At 47.2% G+C, this 21,320-nt stretch overlaps 2 protein-coding genes across 2 annotated transcripts in view; both read left to right on the top strand.

Annotated features, from left to right (window-relative positions):
* The first annotated feature begins 825 nt into the window (after positions 1-825).
* Positions 826-19,026, top strand: pklr (pyruvate kinase L/R). The gene is given in 13 exon segments (XM_084471338.1): positions 826-1,047; positions 4,582-4,749; positions 5,197-5,288; positions 6,913-7,044; positions 8,097-8,283; positions 8,519-8,792; positions 10,795-10,945; positions 13,579-13,731; positions 14,694-14,860; positions 15,752-15,776; positions 15,778-15,819; positions 18,188-18,302; positions 18,695-19,026. Coding segments are annotated over 13 exon segments (1,617 nt in total). The 5' UTR covers positions 826-1,043; the 3' UTR covers positions 18,802-19,026.
* Positions 19,027-21,262: 2,236 nt separating this feature from the next.
* The window catches only part of LOC311350971 (potassium/sodium hyperpolarization-activated cyclic nucleotide-gated channel 4), a gene marked incomplete at both ends in the record, with an annotated part of 17,063 nt that continues 17,005 nt past the window's right edge, over positions 21,263-21,320 (top strand). Inside the window, one exon of the mRNA XM_084471062.1 lies at positions 21,263-21,320. This exon is cut by the window's right edge and continues 676 nt beyond it. Within this exon, the coding sequence (XP_084327188.1) occupies positions 21,263-21,320 (58 nt within the window).

Raw genomic sequence — 21,320 nt, 5'->3', positions numbered from 1 at the left:
AATATAATATTTGCTCAGTGTAAACGTGTAGGCATAAGCCTACCTGTAACATGTAACATATACTGTGTAGAAAGTTGCTGAATAAATGACCTTTAGAGTTCTCCTGCATCGGTCTGATGGGTTGTATTGACTGTATTGATTGTCTATCGACTAGTTATTGACAGTAGCCTCATGTTGATAGGATAGGCCTGCTGAATTTATTGAGATTGTGTAGGGACAACAGTTTCATGATTTTATGTGAACCACATGATTTGGAAACTTTACAATTTTTTGGAATGCGTAGGTTTAAATTGTAAATAACATCCAGGTATTCTTATAAAATGACAACCCTATTTTAGGGTCTAATTTAACCATATTTTTCTGCTTTCTGTTCCATGCTAGAGGTGTGTTTTATTGAGAATTCAGGGAAGCGTAGGCCTACTTAAGTAAACCCAGGAACAAAGGTCTGTTTGTACTTTGGCTACTCATTGACACCCTCTGTCCCCTTAATCAGTGATTAATGTGAAACGTGCATGTCTTCTGATCCACAGTGCACTCATTGCCTATGTCTCTTGCACACAGATAGACAGATAGCCAACATAGATAGAAAATGTGAATCTGATTCATATAACTGATTGTTATTTCTGTGCAGACTGCACTTTTTGGCCACACATGACATAATAGCATAACAACATTGAAGCAACCTGTCTGGTGTGTTTGTCTTGCATCATTAGCTGAGGACAGGAGTAATGATTTGTGTAAATAATGTTCCACCAGTGGCACCAGAGTGGAGAACTGCATGAGGTGGGGAGGGGGTGCTGACTGAATGATGAGGTTTTAGGGTAGGGCCATGCCGGATGACCTGACATCTTTCTGACACGATGACAGTAATCTGCAAGGCCTCTGCATCGTTAAGATAAGGGCTTCTCCGAGGGAGCTTTACGGATGTATAAAGTGTGAGGGGGAGAGGTTCCGTACAGAGGAGCAGACTCAGGGAGGCTGACGTAGTTGACTGGCCGGTCACTGTTGAGTTGGTCCGAGGTGTGGAGAAGTATTTTGACAGAATGGGTAAGTGGGCATTATATACAAACATGCTTGTATACAAGCATTATACATGTACAAGCAAACTAAGCTTGTAAGCTTGTGTAACGGGCACCTCAGACATTAACGCTTTGATTTTGTCTTTTCTAAACACATATATAATAACTTGGAAAATCAATGTTTAGTTTGGCAAGTTATTGATCTGGTCAGCATTGAGTGAACCTCGGAATATGGCTTCTAAGCTGGAATTGTTCTACAAAATGAATGAACCAGAATTAATGAACTGGTTATGTGGTTATGAAGTATGTTAGCTCAGTATCGATTACTAACCAATTGGATCTATGTACACAGATAGTACGGCCGACCTCATGTATGGGGAGTTTGTCCATTTCTCTGTGTTTGCCACCTATTTTCAGTCATATAGTTGGACAGAAATAGCACCTGGGGTTCAGTTGCAAATAGGACACACACACACACACACGCACGCACGCACGCACGCACGCACGCACACACGCACGCACACACATACACACACACACACACACACACACTCACACTCACACTCACACTCACACTCACACTCACACACACATAGACAAGCATGCATACACACACACACACACACACACACACACACACACACACACATACACACACACACACACACACACACACTCCCACACACATAGACAGGCATGCATACACGCGCACACGTGCATGTGACCCAGGCTTGTGCTTGTGGAACCAGGTCAGTGGTGCTCAGGCCCCACCCAGGTGCTATCTGTGCTGTCTTATCTCTGCGTGTCACATAGGTCATGCACTGGATGACACGTTGCAACACAGTGATGAGCACCGGCCTGCCGTGTTACAAGTCACACTGTGCCCCTCTACCACTGCAATAGGGTAGTGACTGTGTGTGTGTGTGTGTGTGTGTGTGTGCGTGCGTTTGAATGAGTGTGTTCATACAGGTGTGTATTATCTGTACATAATGTGTGCCTGTGTGTCTGTCAAGTATGTACATGATGTGTTACATGCAAAGCATTTCTTTGGTATGTGGGTGTGTGTGTGTGCTCATTCAGGTGTGTGTATTGTGCATATATACTTAGAGTTGCGGCTGACATGCGTGTGTGTCCTCGTACAGGTGTGTGTAACGTGTGTGTGACTTTGTGTCCTTCACTGCAGTGTCAGGCAGCTCTCGAAGGGACACTCGATGATGTGTGCAGCAGGGCGGCAGAAGTGGGTCAGGAGGAGGTGGGAGGAGAGAGAGAGGGAGAGAGAGAGAGGGAGAGAGAGAGAGGGCGGGAGAGAGACAGAGAGGGAACACTGACAGCCCTGACAGAGTTGTCCCCCATGTGCACATTCTGCCGCCCTCTACTTACCGGCGTCTACTGGGAGTTTGTTCTCGGCTGCCTAATGTATTCCAGCACCCGTGCTTCAACAGAGCGTATCCTCTGTGTGCGCTGGGCTCTGTTGTCAGGGAATAGGGTTTACTCTGGATGCCCTCATCTCCGCCATACTCTCATGTGCATCGGATTCTGATTCTAAAACAATGGAACGCTGCTGTGTGTGATCCACATCCATCGACAAAATGATGGATAGTGACATAGGATTTAACCTCGTGATTTAAATTGTATTCATCAAATCTCATGTACTCTGTATGATACTCGTACGCTTCTGTCCCTTTACCGGCCCCGTTCCTGGTGTTTTTTTGGGTTGAACCTGTCTGTCAGTGTCTGGATGTGGATTTCTGTCTCTCTCTTGTCTCCTTAGCTACCGTCCCCCAACCCTCCCTCTCCCTGCTCCCCCACTCTCCCACTCTCCCCCTCTCCCCTCCACTCTCCCCTCTGCCCTGCTAGGAGAGGCTGTACTGATTGTGGCTAAATTGGATGCATTATCGCGCCTGAAAGCCCTTCAACATACCAAAATTATCTTTCCCAGATCTCAAAATACCCCTGTAGCATATAGCCACCTGCTTCATATAATTTCTAACAACAGATATAATAAATTAAATACCGTCTTATACATTTCTAAATTAAGTTGTTTATTAGGTACCATTACTTCAGGTTGGGCAACAGGCTGGACATCTGACCGATGCATCATCGGTAATAACAAGTATATATGCATACAGCTTTATAGCTATTTTGTCAACAAAATAAGGTCCAGTTTGAACCAGTTTATATTATTTCTGTTTACAATTAGAAGATTATTGTCTAGCCAGCCAGTCAGATATGATTAATTTTAATACAACCCTATGTGTCTACTTACTGTCAGTCTTGCCATACCCAGGCCGGTTTAAATAATACGATTAAATGTCAGTATGAGTGTATGACCTTGAGGTGACAGAAAATTGGGTGCAGCATTTTTTAAATGATCCTGCTGAGAGTTGTATAGTGAATATGAGTTGTGTCTCTGGATCGATTATATAGATAGATAGATGGATAGATGGATGGATAGATATATGGATGGATGGATGGATGGACAGACAGACAGACAGACAGACAGACAGACAGACAGACAGACAGATAGATAGATAGATAGATAGATAGATAGATAGATAGATAGATAGATAGATAGATTAGAATAGAATGTGGATAAATTGTCAATCCGGGCCCTTGAAGCGGCCCAATTAGACACAGAAGGAACACGAAAATAAGCATTTGGTTGAATGTCATCTGGCAGTACGTTATAATATTCTCTCTCTGTGATGCACGCTGCAGCCTCCCCTCCCCTGCCTGTGTTCAGATGTCATTTGTGTCGTGTAACGCGGCCTATCAGCAGCAGGACACATGGTCTTTATTTGTCCCTCCCTGCGTGCTGCTCGGCCCTGCACGAACCCACCAGGCTGCATGTAAAACTTCACAGCCCTACGGTCTCTCCTACGTCACCTGATGCACTGTCCTACATGCACATATACATATTTGATATATATATATATATATATAGTATAAATATGTTTGTATGTGTATACAGTATATATATATATATATATATATACACATGTGTATGTGTGTATATATATATACACACATACACATACATATATATATATATATATATGTATGTGTGTATACATAAATATATATACAATATATATACTATGGTGCTGTAAATAATCCTATGGGGGTGAACCACTTATTAGAGGCATGTTGAGTCATGGCCCTCTCACCCCTAAACCAGCAGGTGTAGCTGTGTCCGTACTGTTACATTTGGACGGCAGCCATCACTTTTATTCAAACATAAACACCTCAATTGTTTGAAGTTGATTTGAAAAAAACATCCACCTACCCACGGTACAATGGAAGGATTTAAATTTTTTCTGTTTGTGTACGATCGTGGCCTGAAAACGGAGATGCATCATTCTGTTCCAAATTTCAAGTACACTCTCATTCAGACGGCAAATGTTATTTCGTTTTAAAGATTTACATTTTCTGAAAGACAACTCCTGGTAAGGTTAGGGCGCTCCTGATTGGTCACAACCCTCGTTAGGGGCTAACGAGCACACTAGTGCACTAATGAAGGCTGACTCCTCTTCCTCGGACCCTCCTCCTCCTCCTCCTGCAGCTCGTTTGAGACGCTACTCTGAGACCATGACCACGCCAGAAGACTCCTTCATCCAGCGGCAGCGGCTAGACGCCGGCATGGCCGACAGTTTCCTGGAGCACCTCTGTCTGCTGGACATCAACCAGGAGCCAATCACGGCCCGGAACACCAGCATCATCTGCACCATCGGTGAGTGGCTCAGCCAATGGCAATGACACGTCTTCTTCAGCGGGACAGGACTGGTCCACTGGTCCACTCCGAGAGAGTGGACCAGTGGAGTGATATGCGTCTGGTGTTTTCCCCTCCCACGACCTTTGGTTGATCTTTACGTTAACATGTTATGTGTACTACTCACCAAAACTTTGTGTCTCAGTTTTATCCGGCAGTGTTTAATAACGCTTCATCTCCCCGTCAATACCTCCGCTCACACTCGATACCAGGGCAGCGGGGGGCTCTCCATAGACGCTGTCTCAGGGCCGGGACCCCTACTGGGGAGGAGGGTTCACCACCGGGAGGATTGCACCTGTGCCCGGGGGTGGGGGGGCGGTGGGGGGGGGGGGTGCAGACAGACTGGGACGGATCAGTGAGCTGGGTGATCCAGTTGATGATCTGTAACTGTCTCCCCCCGCCCTCCAGGCCCGGCCTCCCGCTCCGTCCCCAAGCTGCAGGAGATGGTGAAGGCGGGGATGAACATCGCTCGGCTCAACTTCTCCCACGGCTCCCATGAGGTAGGTGTCTGTGCTGGTCTCTGCCGTACTGGTTACAGCACAGCGTTTCCCCCAGAGGGTATATATATATACGTATATATATATATATATATACCCTCTGATGACACATCACCAGGGGAACTATATATATATATATATATATATATATATAGATTTTCTTGTCATTTAAGATGACACATCACCAGGGGAACTATATATATATATATATATATATATATATATATATATATATAGGGGGGAACTATACAGGGGAACTATATATATATATATATATATATATATATATATATATATATATATATATATATAGTTCCCTGGTGATGTGTCATCTTAAATGTCATTTGAATGTCTGAATGTCTGAATGGTAGTGATGATAACTGGTGGTTTGCTTGCTCGTCCTTCAGTCTGTTAAATTTGCTGTTAAATGAGCGTTTATTACCTCATCCCTACAGAGCCAAGGGCTGGGGGCTCCTGATAGCATTTGGGATCTGAATGATCCATCAATACTATTTCAATATATTGGTACAAAGAGAATAAATCAAATTAATTATAATATATAATTATAATTATATTATTATTTTTTTGCTTTGATTTTCAGAACAAAGAGATCGAAAGTAACATTAATTAAAAAACAACGATGAAAATCTCCAGACAATAAATAATACACACAATGAGTATAACATTTAGTTACTCATAGGTTTATGTCTCTTAGTCTCTAGAGGGAAATTCCTGCTAAAAGCAATTAAACATTGTTCCCACACCTTGTTGAGTCTTACAGCCCCTGGTTGTCTACTTAAGCTCATCAGGCATGCGGTGCCTCATCACCCCCCAGCCTCCAGTTATATAAGGCGCCGGGCCAGTGAGAGGAGAAGGCCATGTCCCAGACTGGGCATCAGACACAGTAACCCTCTCAGTCACCTCACCACACACTGCAGCAGTAGCTTCAGGCCTCCTTATCCTGTATAAAGGAGATGTAGTGGACCAGTCATGACCATACATTACTGGTCATTGCTGGAGCCGGATGACACCCAGAGCATGTTGGATCTGTGTCCTAGCGAGCCCTCTTCTAGAGAGGCTATGGAACACCCTGAATTGATGCAAACCATGCCTGATGCAAACGGATGTTGAGTGTATTCTCCTGATCCACATCGGAGCTCATAGCAGAAGTCCTCCTCACCATCACCGTTTCAGGTGGTTAGGAGTCCTCATGCTATAACCGTTTCAGGTGGTTAGGAGTCCTCATGCTATAACCGTTTCAGGTGGTTAGGAGTCCTCATGCTATAACCGTTTCAGGTGGTTAGGAGTCCTCATGCTATAACCGTTTCAGGTGGTTAGGAGTCCTCATGCTATAACCGTTTCAGGTGGTTAGGAGTCCTCATGCTATAACCGTTTCAGGTGGTTAGGAGTCCTCATGCTATAACCGTTTCAGGTGGTTAGGAGACGCATGGGGAATGATTGATTTGAACAACACCATGACTATTTCTCTCAGAACCCTTTTGCTCTGGATGTAATTCAGGAAAACCTGGAGACTGTCTGGGAATGTAAGCCTATGACACAACCCCCCCCCCCCTCTCTCTCTCTCTCTCTCTCTCTCTCTCTCTATCCCTTTCTCTCTCTCTCTCAGTACCATGGCGACACTATCAAGAATATCCGTGAGGCAGTGGAGACGATAACCTCCGACCCCTTGTACTATAGGCCAGTAGCCATCGCCTTGGATACCAAGGGCCCAGAAATTCGCACGGGACTGGTCAAAGGGGTGAGTGGAATTCAACAACTTATTCTAGATAGCTGTAAGTGGGATCTGAATCCAATCAGTGTAAATGCAACAAACATACACACACACACACACACACACACACATACACACACACACATGCTTGAACTGGAATAAACAGAAGACATCAACCCACCAAGTCCTTGCCTTTTGAAGAAAGACATCCAAATTCAAACTGTGATTGGGCATCCCTGTTATTCAGTCAGGTGCGTGTTTGATCCTGGGTGTTTATGCAAAGCAGGGTTCTCTCTCTCTGTCTGTCTCTCTGTGTCTCTATGTCTCTCTCTCTATGTCTCTCAGTCTGTGTCTCTCTGTGTGTCTGTGTGTGTGTCTCTCTCTCTATGTGTTTCTTTGTCGCTGTGTCTCTCTCTCCATGTGTCTCTGTGTTTCTGTATGTCTCTCTCTCTCTCTCTCTCTCTCTCCAAGAGCTGGAGCCGGCTGAGTGTCTGATCGATGTTCTGTTTGCCAGAGCACTAAACCGGCTGATGGACTTAAAACCACAGGTGGCAATATAACATGGAAATGCTGTTTGTTTGGATCTAGCTGTGCCAGGAAGTACATTCTGCACATTGTGCCACAGCATATCACGTATATCATCGGCCATTTAAAATATGATCATCAGGGCGGGGAGGCAGGAAGCACAAGATACTTGGCTCCTAATATGATTTGCAGTTGAAAGAGGAAAGATTCAATGCTAAATACTTTACCATACAAATTGAAACCCAGTACAAAATAAGCATTATGGGCTATGATCCAAAGAAAATGTTTTGTTTGTTATATTTTGTGTTTGGGTAGTGCTTCTGTTTATTACAGATTAGCTGCGTCGCAATTATCCAGCATCACCTTCCTCAGCCTGATGAAGCAGCTGGGATTTGTTTGGATCGTAGAATTGTATGATCCGATAAGGAACTTTATAATAAGTTCTGTTTGTGTGTGTGTGTGTGTGTGCGTGCGTGCGTGCGTGCGTGTGTGTGTGTGTGTGTGCGTGTGTGCGTGCGTGCGTGTGTGCGTGGTGTTCCTGTACGTGTGTATAGAGCGTGGAGGGGGAGGTGGAGCTGAAGAAGGGCGATCACATGCGCGTGGTGACGGCGGAGGCTGACAGGGAGCGCACCGATGGGGGCGTGGTCTGGGTGGACTACCCCAGCCTGCCCAAGGTCATGGAGAAGGGAGGCCTGATCTACATCGACGACGGCCTCATCGCACTCAGAGTCCTGGAAACTGGTATGACTGTTAAATATGTACCGTAGAGCCGCGCCAAAACCTGGGTACAATCATATGAGGGGATAGCTCTGCTGGGTCCAACGGGTGGTTGACGTACACACCAACTGATTCCATGAGAGACTTGGCACACTTTATCTCAGTTTACTGCAGTACACTTAATTGTACTGTTAACCTCCTTCCAATGTTTAGTTTCTCACATACTTCCACATCACTCCCTGCTCCGCCCCAACGCCAGGCCCCGACTGGGTGGACACGGTGGTGGAGGCGGGCGGCCTGCTGTGCAGCCGCAAGGGCGTGAACCTGCCGGGCTGCGACCTGCTGGACATGCCGGCGGTGAGCGAGCGCGACGAGGCGGACCTGCGCTTCGGCGTGGCCCAGGGCGTGGACATGGTGTTCGCCAGCTTCATCCGCTCGGCGCAGGACGTGCGGGAGGTGCGGCGCGCCCTGGGGGAGCGAGGCCACTTCATCAAGGTCATCAGCAAGGTGGAGAGCCGTCAGGGGGTGCAGAAGTGAGTGGCAGTGGAGCGGGACGAGTGTGTGAGGAAGGGGGAGGGCACCTTGAGGGCTCCTGCAGGGAGGTCAGGGAGCCACTCTAAGACAGGAGCACGCTGGAGGTCTGGAGCCGGGTTCTCTAGGGGCGCTGTTAGTGTGCAGCATAGTGCAGGTCATCGGGGACGGTGGGCACACATCGCACGGGGTGCGTGTGTCCGAGTCGAGCCTGTCCCCGTGTGTCAGAGCCGTTCGCGTTTCAGCCGTGCGCGTCGTACGTGTTTGGTGTGTGCGACTGGAATCGAGATAGGACTTGCAATTATTTGAGAGCCAAAGAAGAGTATGTAGATGATTATCATTCAACCCTTTAAGGAAGATATTAATTAATTGCATATTGAGGCTGGACTATTTTTTTACTTTTAAATAATCGTATTAAATGTCATATTCCCTTTTTTCCCGCATTTCATTAACTCCCTCTGGTTGTAGATTACAATCTTAGGTTTTGTGATTTTGTCCAATGTAAATGTAAATGTGTAGATGTAACCCGAAATACATTTATAACATATTTTGGATGAAATTTAATTATTTAGCAAAAAATCACGAGCAAAAAATAATTTACAAAAGCATGAGTTAACACATCCGTGCACACAATTCATTGAATTGTGCTTTTACTCCAGGAGCAATAATATACCTAGCCTGGGAGGAGGAAATCATTAGTTGAGCGCACATAGAAAGTGAACAGCGCACAACTGACGCCCTCTCCTCGCCCGGATATGAGGGTGGGGCTCTGGTCGCCATCTGAATGTGAATGTGATGGGCCAACATATCCCTAAACGTGATTGATATATACATATATATATACATTGAGCATATATACATCTTGAGCAGCCTCTTGATTAAATGTGGGCTTGCATGATGTACCCCAAGAAATCCTCCAAGCACTCAAAGAGCTATTTGGACAACATGTCACCAATCAGATTCAGGGACACAATTGCCTAAGCTGGGCTCCACTCGCTATGCCAAAAGGAAATGGACCCAGGCGAGCAGAAAAATAACAGAGTGAGCAGAGCAGAACACTTTGCCAGCACGAGAGCTAAGACTGTGTTTGTGCACACAAGGGCATACATTGCATACTGCTTTAGTTTATGTGCGTGCTCAACTAATGATTGCCCCTCACAGGCTATATCATTGGTCTCGCAAGCAGAGAAGTATTGTGAGCAAGGGCAGTAAAAGTACTCACACAAATCTTTTGTGCACAGATGTGTTAGTTGGAAAGGTGTCTTACATTGATAGTAGCATAGTTATAATAGTAAACACTATCAACACTATCCGGCAGAATTGAACCACATTATTTCACCTACAATGCCGGTAGTGCTAAGAGAGACGAATAGAGAGCTGCAAAGACAGGAAACCTATTTTGCTAGACTGCTTGTTGTCACGGACTGACAAATAGATGGAGGAAGGAGGTCAGCCTTGCACTTCTACACAGACGGTTAAGATCTATGATCCCCCATCCAGATGTCTGTGTGAAATATAGCTGCCGCTTGAATCGCTCTGACACATTGTTATATAGTTGCCACTACTTTGTCTTTCTACCTGGAGGTCCTGGTCCATTTTGGATTCCAACATCATATCTCCTTAGATCAGATACCTTTAATGACTCATCATTCTGTATGATTAGTTATTACACCGTATTATATAGTGCTAGATTACCTCTGTATGCATCTTCTCTCTTCCCTCCATAGCGTTACAGACAGTAAGGTTGAGGACAAATTCACATCGTTTAAACTCCCAGCTGGCCAATTTATATCAAACAATCATTGGTAATGATTGGAAAGAATTGGCTATTGTTGATTGTTGGTGGCTGTTTTCATTACAGCACACTAAATAAATCACAAATGCATAGAAAAAAAATGAGACCCAGATAATGATCCCTATAAACCCCCACCTCCTGCCCTGACTATTTATAACCAGCCTCCTCTCCCCTCTCCCCCCTCCCCCCTCCTCATGATCCCACGCTAGCTTCGACGAGATCCTGGCGGCGAGTGATGGGGTGATGGTTGCCAGGGGCGACCTGGGCATTGAGATTCCGGCGGAGAAAGTCTTCATTGCCCAGAAGATGATGACCGGACGCTGCAACGCCGCCGGCAAGCCCGTCATCTGTGCGACGCAGGTCAGCCCCTCTCACACACGTTACACAGCTCCAAGCCCGTCATCTGTGCGACGCAGGTCAGCCCCCGCTCACACACACTGCAGAGGTGTGTGTACAAGTGTGTGTACAACTGTACAAGTGTGTATCGAGATCGAAGTAAAATACAGCGTTTATTCTTTCGCATTTTACCCCATTGTATTTTCATTTGCTGAAAAATGTGCTGTTTAAGGAGTTCAAATTATATATATATATATATTTGTAGCATTTATGATAGAGTGAGATAGAGAGGAAGGGATGGGAGAGAGGGGAGGACATGCAGCAAAGGACCACGGGCAGGTATGGAACCCGGGTCGCCGCGACCGGGACGGGGCCTTAATGGTACGTGCTCTACCGGTGAGCCACTGGGGGAATCATATTCAGGGACACAATGGTAATGGCACGCTCCGCCCACTCACTTCACTAGCATGCGGTGGCTGTAAAGAAATATTTGGCTTTAGCCCGGATATTAATATATCCAGGCTAAAGCTAAATATTTCTTTGTGAGCACAAGAGCAGAGAGCGCATTTGTCAGTTGCGTGCTGCTTCACTTGACGCGCTCGCTCAATTAATCGTTTTTCCTCACAGGTTATATTATTGCTCTCGCCGATTAAAAGTGCTCCCATGATGATATGTGTTAGTTGTAATATTGTTCTAGCCCTCGTAATATGGGTTTAATCTGCGTAATCTGCCTGGATGACACCTAGTGTGTTGCCCGTACACTCTCAACGTACAGGCAGGCAGGTAGAAGCCTAGTAGTGTGAGACTGCATCGATGTGAACACACAATTCTTTAACCATCGTCTGTATTGATTTTATAAGGTCAATAAATATTGCCTGTTGGCAAAACAGCCACAATAAAAATGAAGAAGAATATATGTAAGCCTATACAACAGACATTCAATTCACATTGAACACACTGGTAGGAATATGGATCCATATGCTACTTTCTGAGAACTAAACTACTACTTTCTGAGACAAAAACATGGTGATCCAAGTCAAAATAATTGCCAGTCTACAGCGTATTACTGAACTAACTTCAAGATGGATTAAACACCCGATATAGCCTCCACATAGTGTAGTGAAGTGAATGCACAGCGCAAACGATTAGAAAGATCATTGATGGACTGCTGGGGTCTGGCTTTTATCATGGTTGATCGGGCGGAGACGGTTCCTATACTCGGTGGCTGCTCACAGATGTCAGAGCGTGCTATCGAGCACGCCTTTTAACGCGCTAAACGCCGCCGTGCTAGAAAGATGAAAATGAGACATGACCGCTTTTGGCCTTCCGTACACACGGGCGTGCGTGGCACACGTACACACGCCGACCCGCTAGGTAACAGGTTCCATCCGTGGAAACGCGTGCGGCCCTGCTCCACTGTACTGTGAGCAGCCTTGTCAAATGGACAAGGGGGTGTTACTGGAACGCACGCATGATAGCCCTGTGTTCTTCTGCCCCACCGCCTTCACGCCAACACAATCTAGTCAGCTGTCATGAACACTAACGCTCACACACACACGCACACACACACACACACACACGCACACATAAAGCCGCACACACGCACACACACACACACACACACACACACGCATACACACATGAATTAGGCAACATGAGTCATTGCACCAAGTCTGGTTAATGCCACAGCCCTCAGAGAGACAGCACTCTAGCAGGTCTGCCACACACACACAAACACCCGAAGCGCACACACACACACATACACACACACACACACACACACACACACACACACACACACACACACACACACTGTAACACACACAGACACACACACACACACACACACACACACACACAAATAAACACATACACACACACACACATACACACACACAGTCAAACACATACACACACACACATACAGATGGATAAATATGCATTTGAATTAGGGATTATGCATTAGGGATAGGAACTTGACGTTTATGTGACAACCTACTCTCATGTTTGGAGTGTGTGTCTCCTTGCTGACCAATAATGCGGGACTGTGTGTCTCCAACAGGCCAGTAGTCATCTCTCTCTCTCTCTCTTACCTCTCTCTGTCTCTTGCTCATTGACCTCTCTCTTCTCTACTCCAGCAATCTATAGCTGAAGCAATTACCCTTGTCCTCCTTCATGTTTTTTCTCAAAGCATTAATGCCTGTCCTGTTCTGTCCTGTGTGTGTGTGTGTGTGTGTGTGTGTGTGTGTGTGTGTGTGTAAGTGCATGTGTGTGTGTGCGTAAGTGCATGTGTGTGTAAGTGCATGTGTGTGTCTGTGTGTGTGTGTGTGTGTGTGTATATGTGTGTGTGTGTGTGTGTGTGTGTGTGTGTGTGTGTGTGTGTGTGTGTGTGTGTGCATGTGCATGTGTGTCTGTGTGCCCGTCTGTGTGTCTGTAAGTGTGTGTGGGTGTTACTCTATGTAACTGCTTGTGTGTGTATGTGTGTGTGTGTGTGTGTGTGTGTGTGTGCGCCTGTCTGTGCGCCTGTCTGTGTGTGTGTGTGTGTGTGTGTGTGTGTGTGTGTGTGTGTGTGTGTGTGTGTGTGCGCGCCTGTCTGTGCGCCTGTCTGTGTGTGTGTGTGTGTGTGTGTGTGTGTGTGTGTGTGTGTGTGTGTGTAGATGCTGGAGAGCATGGTGTCCCACCCGCGGCCCACCCGAGCAGAGGGCGGGGACGTGGCCAACGCCGTGCTGGACGGCGCCGACTGCGTCATGTTGTCAGGGGAGACGGCCAAGGGACTGTTTCCTGTGGAGGCGGTCGCCATGATGCACTCGGTAGGACCGTGTGTGTGCGGGCGTGTGTGTGTGTGTGTGTGTGTGTGTGTGAGTGTGTGTGTGTGTATATGCATGTATTCCTGTATGTTTACTTGTTTGCACACGCAATGAAATAAATTGAGTGTGAATATCGGGGGTTTGGCACCATTAGAGCCTCACTCTCCCCTGGGGTCTAGTGGGTGGTCCGGAGGTGGGGGGGTCTGACTCTCAGCCCTGGAGGGTGCTATGGCTGCAAAAAGCCCAAAGTCCGCGGTCTACCTTAAGCTCTCCTTGAGATGCGTCACCCCAACCTCCTCTATAATGCATCTAGAAGCATCCATCATCAAATAAAAGGCTCTGCTGAATGACTCCGTAGTAGTGAACAGATACTTGATCTGATTATGTTTCAGCCCGGCCCACCATTGTGTGTACCCCAGGGTCAGAGGGGAGCGGGGCTGAGGGCATTCTGCCCCTATCAAACTTTTAATTGCCCTCTGATTTGTGATGAATAAGAATACAGTACAACTTCAATACATTTGAAGTTGTTGAATTCACTGCGAGTGAATTCATTCAGATAAAATATGACAAAATAATAGTCTGTGGAGTCATTGAATATGAGGCTACAATTGACCATAGAAAAACAAAGGTATTTCCCATCCTTCAATACAATTGACCTGGAAAGGGTCTAAAATGCCCCCTAAACGTAATACCCAGGGGCAAACAATCCCCTGGTGTATACATGTGCGGTTTAATGGTTGATTTAGTCCAGTGTGCCTTTGTCAACGTGCTTTTGCTCTTTCTGTCTCTCTCTCTGTCTCTCTCTCTCTCTGTCTCTTTCTGTCTCTCTCTCTCTCTCTCTCTCTCTCTCTGTCTCTCTCTCTCTCTCTCTCTCTCTCTCTCTCTCTCTCTCTCTCTCTCTCTCTCTCTCTCTCTCTGTCTCTCTCTCTGTGCTCTGCCCCCCCCCCCGCCCCCAACTCACCCAGATCTGCAGGGAGGCGGAGGCGGCCATCTTCCACCAGCAGCTGTTTGAGGAGCTGCGTCGGCTCACCCCTCTGTCCTACGACCCCACCGAGGTCACCGCCATCGGGGCCGTGGAGTCCTCCTTCAAGTGCTGCGCCGGCGCCATCATCGTCCTCAGCACCACCGGGAGGTGAGCATCCACACCCTCAGCCCTCTGAGACACGGCCCTCAGCCCTCTGAGACACGGCCCTCAGCCCTCTGAGACACGGCCCTCAGCCCTCTGAGACACGGCCCTCAGCCCTCTGAGACACGGCCCTCACACGGCCCTCAGCCCTCTGAGACACACACACACACACACATTTTTGGATCATCCATAAGTGAGTAAAAATACTCATTTATTTGCTGCTTCTCTCTTTCCTATGTTTTTATGTTTATCATGACATTTGTTGGAATGGTTTTGAAATGGCTTTGGTAATATATTTTGGGCTTTTACTATTATTATTATTATTTATTATTATAAGATTAAATCATAAGTTAAACAACAGTATTAAACAACAAAGTATTGTCTGTTTGTCGCAGCACAAATCAAATTTGAACATGAATGATTTGTATGTCTGTGTTTGGTGTACGCCAGTGCCAGTGGAGTGACGTTAACCATACCTTGATATACTGGTGGTCTGGTAAACATCAGCCAAGCAGACCTGGTATGAACAGTAATGTCCAGAGCTCCAGCTGTCTGGGACATCAATGGGGAACTGGTCAAAAAACAGATCATTATTCTCCTTTTGAAAATAACTCAAACACACAAACTAATTCTGCATTAAACACCTCCACGGTAGTGAAAGTATTACAAGTCCTTCTTAATTGTCATCACCTCTCCATCTCTCTCCCTCTCTCTCCCCCCCTCTCTCCCCCCTCTCTCTCCCCCCCCCTCTCTCTCTCTCTCTCTCTCTCTCTCTCTCTCTCTCTCTCTCTCTCCCTCTTTCTCCCTCTCTCTTCACCATCTCTCTCTCTCTCTCTCTCTCTCTCTCTCTCTCTCTCTCTCTCTCTCTCTCTCTCTCTCTCTCTCTCTCTCTCTCAGGTCAGCCCACCTCCTGTCGCGGTACCCGCCCTCGCTGTCCCATCGTGGCCGTCACGCGGAGCCCTCAGGTGTGTACCCAGCCTACATTCCTCCTCCTCCGTCACGTCTGCTACGTCAGACTACACTGTGGCTCACTAATTCTCTCTCACACACACAAAAGCACACATGCACACACATACCCCCCCCCCACACACACACACACAAACAAACACTCTCACACGCACACTTACACACACACACACACACGCACACACACACACACACACACACACACACATACACACACACACACACACACACACACACACACACACACGCACACACACACACGCACACACACACACACACACTTAAATAAATTAATGCACATATTTGTCCTGGTTCACTAAGGTTACTGGCTGGTGAATTGCCTAGAACTCTTTTAAAATTGGATAGATATGCATCCTATCCATGACTATCCATGTTGTGATCTATTACACAGGATTGTGTTTGTACCAAACCACTATGAAAGTGTTGAGGTTGCCCTCACGTGTCCTATAAACCATACACTATACTTTTCCCATGTAACCTTATGGTCTACTCATCCTAGATGTTGTCAATGGATAATCAGGTTGTATGTTAATCCAACCTTTTGAAGAAGAAGATTGATTTTCCTCCTGGCAATCCTCCTGTGGCCGTCTGAGCAGGGCTCATTTTATTCAGCGCTGAAAGCACTCCAGCATAATCCACTGTGTACAAAAGTCGCTGATGGAGTTGAATAATTCCAGTCCTGTTCGCTTGGCTTCCATTATAACTGGAAGATTGCCTTGTTTGAATTAAAACTGGAGGGCCACTACATACAAAGTCTGTCTCTGTTTATGTTCCCCGGTGAAGGTTGTTTTAATGGGAAAACCAATAGCACCACAGGTAGGGATATTACAGGAATATACATGGAAGATGACCCCAGTAAGGGCTGAACAGGATCATCCATGATGACAGTATTTTGATAACCTGGTTCGCTCCTAGCTGGACTCCCAGTCTCTGCTATTAATCCTTTGCAGCGTATCCAGAACGCGGCAGCGCGCCTCATGTTCAACCTACCTAAATTCTCCCATGTGACTCCCCTCTTCCACCACCTCCACTGGCTCTCTGTAGTAGCCCGCATCAGATTCAAGATGATGGTACTGGCATACAAGGCAGTCGATGGAACTGCCCCTGCCTACCTCCAAGCCTTGGTCAAACCACACACCCCAGCTCAATCCCTCCACTCAACTACCTCAGCTGGAACGTCTGGTACCACCATCACTAAGAGCAACCAAAGGTCGATCAGCTAAATCACAACTCTTCTCTATCTTGAGACCACAGTGGTGGAACAAGTTCCCTGCTGATGTCAGGACCGCAGAGTCGCTCACCAGCTTCCACAAATGACTCAAAACCCACCTGTTCAGAGTTCACCTAGACTCTACATAGCCGTTCAGTCCCTTATTTGTCTGTTGCACTATTGTTTGTTGTACCTCCTGGCACTTGATGAACGCACTTAATGCAAGTTGTATTCAGTCACACACTTAATTGTGTAGCATGTACTTAATTGTGTTGTGTATGCATGTTGTGTAGCATGTACTTAGTTGTGTAGCATCTGCAGTAGCTAGCTATCACTGCTGTACACGGGGAATGGGGTCAGCCTGGCGATTGTTAGTACTTGCACTTGGTTCTATGAACGTCTTTACTGTACCGACGGCGATATATTGTTTCACTTCTTATGACAAATGTACTTATTGTAAGTCGCTTTGGATAAAAGCGTCTGCTAAATGCCCTAAATGTAAATGGTTTAAGACACAGAAATAAAGTCCTCTTTGTTCTCAATGTGTCTGCAGTGAAGATGAAAGACCAAATAACATCAGTATGTTTAATGACCGTTGTCCCATACGCTGTATGAATCACGCCCTGCCATCGTGTTCACCACACACACATCTACCAACACAAGGGGTCGCATCGATGTTTATTTTACATTCATTATTCATTCAAACATAATACTAAACCGACATGTCATATTTGGCCTCAAAGACACAAAGATACAATGTTCTTGTTTCTGGGATGATACACTTCCAAGGCCAACAGATTTGATCAGAGGATCAGAGGGAGCCTCTGTGTTGATCGATCAGCATCTGAACTTAGGGGGGTCCGCAGACTTAAGGTTTAAGCTGGTATGGATTGTTGGTAGAATGTTATTCACATATGCACTCTTGCACACACACACACACACACACACACACACACACACACACACGCACACACACACACACACACACACAGAAAGACAGACAGATGTGCGTGCGTGTGCGTGTGTGGGTGCGTGTGCGTGCGTGTGCGTGCGTGTGTGTGAAGCGTGGTGTGTAACACAAGCAGCAGGCCGGTTGTGAGTGAAGAAGGTCAGTGTGTTGTGCTCTCTCCGTCCAGGTGGCCCGCCAGTCCCAGCTGCTGAGGGGGGTGTTCCCCGCACTCTTCCACCCCCTCCCGGCCCCCGTCTGGGCGGACGACGTGGACAACAGAGTTGACTTCGGCCTCGACATCGGTGAGTGTGTGTGTGTGTGTGTGTGTGTGTGTGTGTGTGAGTCTGTTTGTGGGTGGGTGGGTGTGTAGGTAAATTTTGATTTTGTGTGTGTGTGTGTGTGTGTTTGGCTTTTTTGTGTATGTTGATTATTTGTGTGCATGTGTGTGTGTCTGACTTGTTGCACGTGCATGTGTGTTGCTTTAGTGTGATGTACGTCTAATTATTTTTGCTTTATTGTCAGGCACATTACAACACACTTACTACCTCTCTCGCTCTCTCTGTCCGTCTCTCTCTCTCTCTCTCTCTCTCCCTCTCTCTCTCTCTCTCACTCTCTCTCTCTCTCTCTCTCTCTCTCTCTCTCACTCTCTCTCTCCCTCCCTCTCTCTCGCTCTGTCTCTTTCTTTCCTCTATAGGTAAGGCGAGGGGGTTCTTCAAGCCCGGAGACATGGTTATTATTGTGACAGGCTGGATTCCAGGCTCGGGTCACACTAACATTATGAGGGCGGTCAATGTCCCCTAAACGGTCCCTGCTCATTGGGCACTGTCCTGGACTGACTGGCTGACCCACCAATGAAAAGAGACCATCAACCATTTCATCCTTCATTAGACTTATTAATCAATATCCGAAGTTAATTTAATGAATGGAAATTATGAAGATTTGTATCACGCCAATATGTTGTAAAACCAATTGTATTTGTGAACGTGTTCTGCAACAACTCCTTCTTAATAAAACTACTTAAATTACCGTGTCCTCAGCAGTGTTTTTATTTTGTATGATTATGAATGCAGCAGTAGCCCAATTTCAATAACCCATTTCCCATCATATTAATATTTTTCCTGTTATCGGTCGGACTCAGGTTTATCACTATCTGTCTGCTCTGTGCCGCCGGTGGATGGAGATTAGCGGATCTTTATTTCGCAGGCCTTCCACGCGTCCGCGAGATGACCCAGATGCCCACGCCGAGCGACTGTTTGCCCATAAACTAATTAACTGTCTTTGTCCACTCCTGCCCCGCCAATGCCACTCAAGCTCCCTCCTCTTCTGATTTCCTCCTTATATCCCTGTCCTCTCTCTCTCTCTCTCTCTCTCTCTCTCTCTCTCTCTCTCTCTCTCTCTCTCTCTCTCTCTCTCTGTCTCGGCGGGAGCGGCTGTGACGCGCAGACCCGATACCTGCGAAAGCGCGACGACCGGCGGGCGCGCGGCCATGGGGAAGATGACGATAGGGATGCGGCTGCCATGGCAACAAGCCGATTATGTTCAGACATTTTTATTCCCTTTTATTTATTTAATATTTAATTGGAGAACGAAGTGCGCCCATGTGGACACGCGTGTCAGCGAGGGCGTGTGGCGTGGCTTAGTGTCTGAATGAGAAGTAGAATAATAACAAGTCAGCTCCTTCGGATTTTTTGGAAACGTTCAACAAGTTCTTTTATTTCATTTTTCTTCTCCACAAGAAGGCGGGTCTTGATCGGAGCGCACGCTTTCACCTGGGATTAATCCCGGGTCAGACTTCCAGGTCCCTCTCCAGTGTGTTGGTCCTGAGCGGCGAGAAAAGGATGGTACCGAGGGGCTGTTGTTCCACGGTGGCACCGAGAGGTCGGCGGAGCTGAAGACGGATGGAGGAGGAGACGCGACGGGCAGACAACACATCATGATGGGCGTCGGACTCCCGACGTTTAAAACCCCCAATTAAGTCCTGGAGCGGAGAGCCACGATATTCCGAGGAAATCAGATCGCGTCCAACATGAGGCTGTATCAGCTTTGGCTGCTTGGACAAAATAATTATCACCGTTTCGCCAATTTCAACGAAAACACGGACTCATTTTGGGGGTAATTTAAATGGTGTCTCTCTGTCTCGTGTCCCTCCCTCTGTCTGCAGACTGCGTGTCGCTGGTCGGCAGCGTATTATTGACAACCGCGGACCAGCGCGCTCTTTTGTCAAAGCGCAATGAATGCGCCCATTAGGGGTCTCTGATGTCAGCCAGCCCCCCTCCGGCCACCCACCAAAGTATCCTTCATCGCAGAGTGAATATTCTCCGATCCATCATCACCTCCATCTCCCCGGCGTCGAGAGAACCCCGGACACAGTGAGAGACACCCGAAATAGACAAACGGGGAGAAGCAGCCAGGACGCTTACGCGCACACCCTCACACAAACACACACACACACACACACACACACACACGCACACACGCACACACGCACACACACACACACACACGCACACACGCACACACACACACACACACACACACACACACACACACACACACACACACACACACTGATAAACACACACACTGATAAACACACACACACACACACACACACACACACACACACATACGCACACAGTCGAGACACAGACGGCCAATGAGTGAGACGCTTCATTATCAACACAACAAGAGCGGGAATTGGGGAGCAGTATGCCCGGCGTCGGAGTGCTGAGGGCGGCCGCTGAGAGGAGCAGGAGGGCCTCGGGCAGAGAGCAGCAGCGTTTCAAGGACGAGACAGGAGGATTTATTCAGAAACATTCATAAGCCCCCCCCCGGCAAAAAAAAAAAAAAATACAAAAAAAGGAAGGAACAAACGTGTTTGCTTGCTGCTGGTGTCATCGCGACCGGCAGCGAGGGACTCATTGCTGTGCAAGTGTCCAGCAGCTCCAAGGGCACCGAGGTAAGGATGGGCAGGGCAGAGTAGGGGAGGCAGAGGTGCCAACCGTCTGCTGGGGGAGATTACCTGACACAATCCCTCACAGTGGGACTGTGACCCGACAACCGGAGGAAACATTGAGGCAATTGTTTGGACAGATTATTCTTTCTAAGTCTTTGAAGCCGTACATCTTTAACCAAACCCAATGTAAAGGGCAACAGGGTTCACCGTTGTTGTATTCACCATCCTACCTGCCCCGCCTCCCTCCCTCATCGCCCCCCCCCCCAACCCCCCAACCCCCCACCCCCCCCGCATCCCTGAGCCGGAATGGATGGGGTGACTGGAGGCACCCCGGGCAGTGCCGGGGGGTCCGGGGGTGGCAGCC

The sequence above is a fragment of the Micromesistius poutassou genome (assembly GCF_964030765.1).
Source record: "Micromesistius poutassou genome assembly, chromosome: 8".
Lineage (NCBI taxonomy): Eukaryota > Metazoa > Chordata > Actinopteri > Gadiformes > Gadidae > Micromesistius > Micromesistius poutassou.
The sequence above is the reverse complement of the archived record's forward strand: the minus strand, read 5'-3'. Positions and strand labels throughout refer to the sequence as shown.